The sequence below is a fragment of the Pygoscelis adeliae genome, unplaced genomic scaffold (assembly GCF_000699105.1).
Source record: "Pygoscelis adeliae isolate BGI_AS28 unplaced genomic scaffold, ASM69910v1 Scaffold36, whole genome shotgun sequence".
In the NCBI taxonomy this organism is placed as follows: Eukaryota; Metazoa; Chordata; class Aves; order Sphenisciformes; family Spheniscidae; genus Pygoscelis; species Pygoscelis adeliae.
Window position 1 is genome coordinate 5833926 of NW_008824934.1, and position 5032 is coordinate 5838957.

Below are 5032 nucleotides of genomic sequence, written 5' to 3' on the forward strand. Positions count from 1 at the left end.
GTTATGCACCCCCCATGTCCTACAGCAAGCTGCTGCTGAATTTGCTGCCACACTCCCCTTCTTTTGCTTCCCCCCGCCCCCACCGCAACTCGACGTGCGCCCCGGTGCAGCTCTGCATCCTTAAACTCAACGAGCTCGCTCTGCTCCCTATAAAATAAACCAAGGGAAACGGGAGCCTCAGCGAGTCCGAACAACCACCCCGCTCCACTGCTCCGACGCCACGCACAAAGATGCTGTCACGATGATTTACAAATGGTATAAATATAACCCCGCGGCCCCAGCATCTCCACCCCGGCTCGCTCGAGACCATTCGTCACCTCCTGCACAGGGGAGCTGCAACTGGGGGTTTGGGCAGTTGCAAAAGTCCGTAAGTGAGACAAGATGGGGGGGAAAAAAGGGGAAAAAATATAAAATCAGGAGGGAATTTGGGAAATCCCGAGACGCTCTATGAAAAACCCAACTTTCCAAATGCGGGAAGCTCACTGGGAAAGGAGAAAAAGGGAACGGGGTGTGTGTAAAAAACCTGGAAGAAAAGGGGATTTGTGGTGATAAAAATAAAAGCTGGGTTATTTTTTCCCCTCCCGCTCTCTCCGTGGTTTCTCGGAGTGTAATTTGCTCGGCTGCCCCAGTGCGTCATCCTCTCGCCGAGGGCTCCAGCATCCCTCCGCACAGGGGGGGTTTATGCAAATCCAGCCCCAGCTCGCGAGAAAGTGGGTTAATCCAATATTACTGAGTGGAAAAAGGGAAGGAAAAACCCGGTGGAGACGGCAGCACCGGCAGAAGGAGCACCATGCAAAAAGCCTCCTCCCCAAAATAAGGGGGAGACGAAGCCAATTGCAAGCTGCAATTTAGGGTTTGGGACAGTTTTTTGGTTTGTATTTTGATATTTCTCTGCTTTGCATCCCCTACACACCTAAATACACATATTTATAGCAAACAGCCGGAACTCAGTGGAAATACTCCTGTGCATGCACCACGCTCCGGCAACTGAATATATATCAGTACAGACAGCACCTTTTCCTATTTATAAACCTGCCTGGATGTGAAGAAGAGCTTTAAGGCAGAGATGCTCCTTGTTCAGAGAGCAGAAACAAGATGGTAAAACCAAGAAAAAATATCCTCCGGCAAAGGCCAGCCGTTTCATCCGACGCCACCAGCCCAGTTAGCTTTTTCTTCGCCTCCTCTGCGAGCAAACGTGCAAGCAAAGAGCTGAGTTTTTGCCATCCTGGAAAACTTCAAGTTTTCTTTGATCAAACCACCGTGGGAGTTTTGTTTGTGTTTGGCAGCTTATCCTGAAATTCCCAGGAGAAAGCCAAAAATACTGCGCTGGTCCGTTATATCTGAGGCTGGATCCAGGCTCAGTGCAGATGGGAGTGACGCTGGTTGGGGGGGAAAGCTACAGCCTCCAAACCCCCCTCCCCAAATAAAACCAGACGCTATAAATCTTGCGTTGCTCCATATCAGCATCCCACATCCCCCTGGGTATTCTGGGGACAGGGATGGGAAGGGGAAAGGTTTTTGGGGGAGGCTCAGTGCTGATCTCTCCCCATGAAGAGCCCAGCACTGCTCCCCAAGCCCCAAACACCCTCAATTTTGCATAATTTCCCCCACAGCATGAAAACCACCCTCTTTTTTGCATAATTTCACACCCAACATGAAAATCCTCTTTGCACAGCGGTGCCAACCCAAGCCCCCGGCTCCCAAACCCCGATCGGCACCAACCCTCGGCGCAAAGCCCCCAGCACCGAACCGAGCCTGCCAACCCCAAATCCACACAGAAAACATAACAAAACACCTGGAGAAAGCCTCATGGAGCCCTCAGGGTGACTGCAAAACATTTCTCCCCCCACCCCTAGATTTTCAAAGGCTAGCCTGCCTGCCTGCTTCACTGAATCGATATTCCCATCAGCGAGAGCGCCGTCTGCCTTTCTCTCCACCATCCAGCCTTGACCTTCTGTTGTACAGGAGCAAAGCAGCCGGGTGGCTTCGTGTCCCCGTCCCCAAGGGCAGGGAAGAGGCACTGGCACCACTTACCCGGTACCAGACGATCTCCCGCATCTTCCCATCCGTCTTGAAGTTGCATTTCAGGGTGACAGCGTCTCCCACCACCACGGGCGGCAGCGGCTCAATGCTGACCGTCAGGTAGGCTGGAAAAGTCAAAAAAAGGAGAAAAAGAGACATGAGCTGCCAGGGAAGGATGAGGCAGGCAGTTAAAATACTGTTCTCAAACGGTTTTATGGTATTAATAGCTCTGCTACGGGGAGCAAACACCAGCTCCATCCCATGTAGGGATAACCCATGGGCAAGCCCATCAGCGTGGCATCTTGCCCCCTTGCAGCGACGAATTTTGGCTGCTCCCAACGCACCAAAAAAAGCACCAGCTGGGGAAAATCCTTCCTGACCTTGTTTACCAGCTTATGGCACCAAAATGCAAGGACTGACTGTTTCGCTGCTTCTCTCCCCAGCTTTGCAAAACTGCCCACGTTTGCCCAAATAAACCCTGGACGCCCGGATTTTGAGGCTCGCCTTGATCCACACACAAAGCCCTGATCCCACCGACCACCTTTCCCACCTTTCCCACCTTTCCACTCAAACCCATCCTTTCTACAGAGATATTGGCTTTGACTTTGTCTCCACCATCGTCTGCCCCACAGTGGTTCTCTCCCCACTGCAGACCGAGTTCCTCCATTCAGGCCTGCTTTAAAACCATCTAAATTACTCATTTCTCATGGGAACGGGTCCAACAGACTAATCAGAGGATGTGCAAAGCCCAACCTGCGGTTTTGCAGCTCAGCCTTGGCCGACAGCCTGCTTCTTCCCCATCTCCCCCATAGCTGGATGCAGGATTTGTCCTCGTAGCAGAGGGGAAATCAGAGCACGGGCGGCTCCGTCTGGCTGTTTTCTCCCTGTTTCTCCTCGATTTGCTCCAAAACTATTGCGGGAGCATGGAGCAGCCAGGGTCAGGAGGGCAGGCGATTGCATTTTTATTTTATTTTCCTCTATTTCCTCCGGCTGCTGGAAGATGCCAGATTGACAGCCCCGCAGATCTGAGCCTCTCTTTAGCATCCTTGCCCTGACCGCATCCATTTGACACTGTCTGCAACCAGGGCACCCCAAAACAGCCCTTAACCCACTGCAAAAAAATCCTTTTTTTTTTTTTTTTTTAAACTATGCCTTGCATCAGGTGGAAAAGCAACGCTGAAAAACCCCGGAGCACCTGAAAAACGGGAGCAGGTTTGGAAACGGTGCTGCAGGAACTGAGACACCTTTGCAGAAGATCCCCTGAAAGAGGGGAAGGTGATTTTGTATGTCCCACAGCCGGCGATTCGAGGCTCGCATCACTTGTAAAACAAGTTGCCGGTGGTTTTGCAATAAATCTCAACCGTGACCTGCGGGAAAGCACGCTGCATGCACACGTGCCTGCTGCAACAGCAAGGCAGCGTGGCCTGGCATATTGAGCACGGGGCTGTAAAATTCAAGAAACCCTCTTTGCACTGCTTTTTTTTTTTGGGGGGGGGCTGCAAAAGCGGGTTTGCTGCTGCAATCAGCTGGATGCAAGGAAATTTGGAAGAAAAGCAGGGTTTTTTTGGTGGTGGTGACTCCTGGAGAGTGCTTTGCAGCACTGCACAGCGGGTGCACGGGAGACAGCAGCGCCGAGCAGGGATGGGGGCTAAATTAAGAGCTGTTTCCAGCCCTGAAATGGTGCACAGCAAGATGGGTTTTAATATTGCACCTTTGCAACCCCAGCCCGACGCCTCTCTCCTTACTGACGGCGACGCAAATTGCCGCCAGCAGCCACGCTCATTCGGGGCCGGCTTGTTTCCCGCCTCTCTCCCCGCCTGGGGCCTGGACAGGGTTTATTTTAGCACGCTAAAGCGGGGATTAATTCCTTGCGGCTGCCAACGCAGCACACGGTCCCCTCAAATTCGGGGCTTTCGCAGATATAGAGGCAACAATGGGAGAGGGAGGAGGAGGGATGTGAGGAAGGTCAGGCGAGGTCTCGCAGCGGGTGCCCCAATTCCCCCAGCTTTGCTTTTGACATTTCCAAAACTGAGATGAGCAACAGGTACGAAAGCAAAGGGAGGGGGATGAGCAAACGTTTTGCAGCACGGTGGCATCTGCCCAAAGGAAATCGGGCATGGATCTGTGCCGGGGACGGAGCCTCCACGTGTGCGGAAAAGCTCTGCCTGTTCATCAACCAGCGTTGGGAGCTGCCGGGTGAGATTAAATCTCCCTCCTGCCCCCGGCATGGATCAACAGGGCGATTAAATAAAGCCAGCGGCAGAACCGATGGGTGACAAAGACAGAGCTAAGATTGCATTTTCCCTCACGCCCGTGAATTATTGAGATACAGGAGTTCCCGGCTTGTAACCTCAGCATCTCTGGATGGTTTTCCATCCCTTTTCCCATGGCATTGCGTTTCAGACCCTTTGCACGGCAATGGGAAGTCAGAGCACCCCCATCCCAGTCCAGCCAGGCGTTTTGGTGGTGCTTAGACCATCTCCTGATAGTTGGTGGCTTTTTAAAGTCAAAAATGGCCGAGCTTGGAGTGGCCCCAGCCACCCACCTGCACCCACATGCAGCAATTGCATTGGCACAAGCATTTACCTGAGCAAATCCCCCTGCAAACACATCCCCACCTGCCTCTTCCAGACAGCGCAAAAAAGCCAAATTAGGGTTTTTATTTTTGCTCTGCTCCCTCCACGTGCTGTAAAACCACTTTGAGATGGCAATGGGGCTGCAGCCCACCAGCTCCCACCTCTACGCCCGGTAATTTGGGCTCAGCTGTGCTGGGAGGATATCTGGTCCTTAAAAATAGTGGAGTGTAACCATGGGGTGCTCCTGCACTTCTCCTCCAGAGCAGTTCCTGCATGGCAAAGCCAAAGCTCTGGAGCTCGGTGATTTATTGCACCGGTGCCGGGGGAGACGGGGACCCTGCAGAGGACTGATGCCGGAGCCCCAGCGATGCCTGGAAGGTGAAGGAAGGCGAAAACCCACCCACTCGAAGAGCATCAGCTGCCCAAATTCAGAG

At 52.8% G+C, this 5032-nt stretch overlaps 1 protein-coding gene across 1 annotated transcript in view; it reads right to left on the reverse strand.

The window, feature by feature from the left end:
* IGSF21 (immunoglobin superfamily, member 21) overlaps positions 1 to 5032 on the reverse strand; it is a 31214-nt gene that overhangs the window by 15259 nt on the left and 10923 nt on the right. Inside the window, 1 exon segment of the mRNA XM_009325316.1 lies at positions 2035 to 2147. Coding sequence (XP_009323591.1) covers positions 2035 to 2147 — 113 coding nt within the window.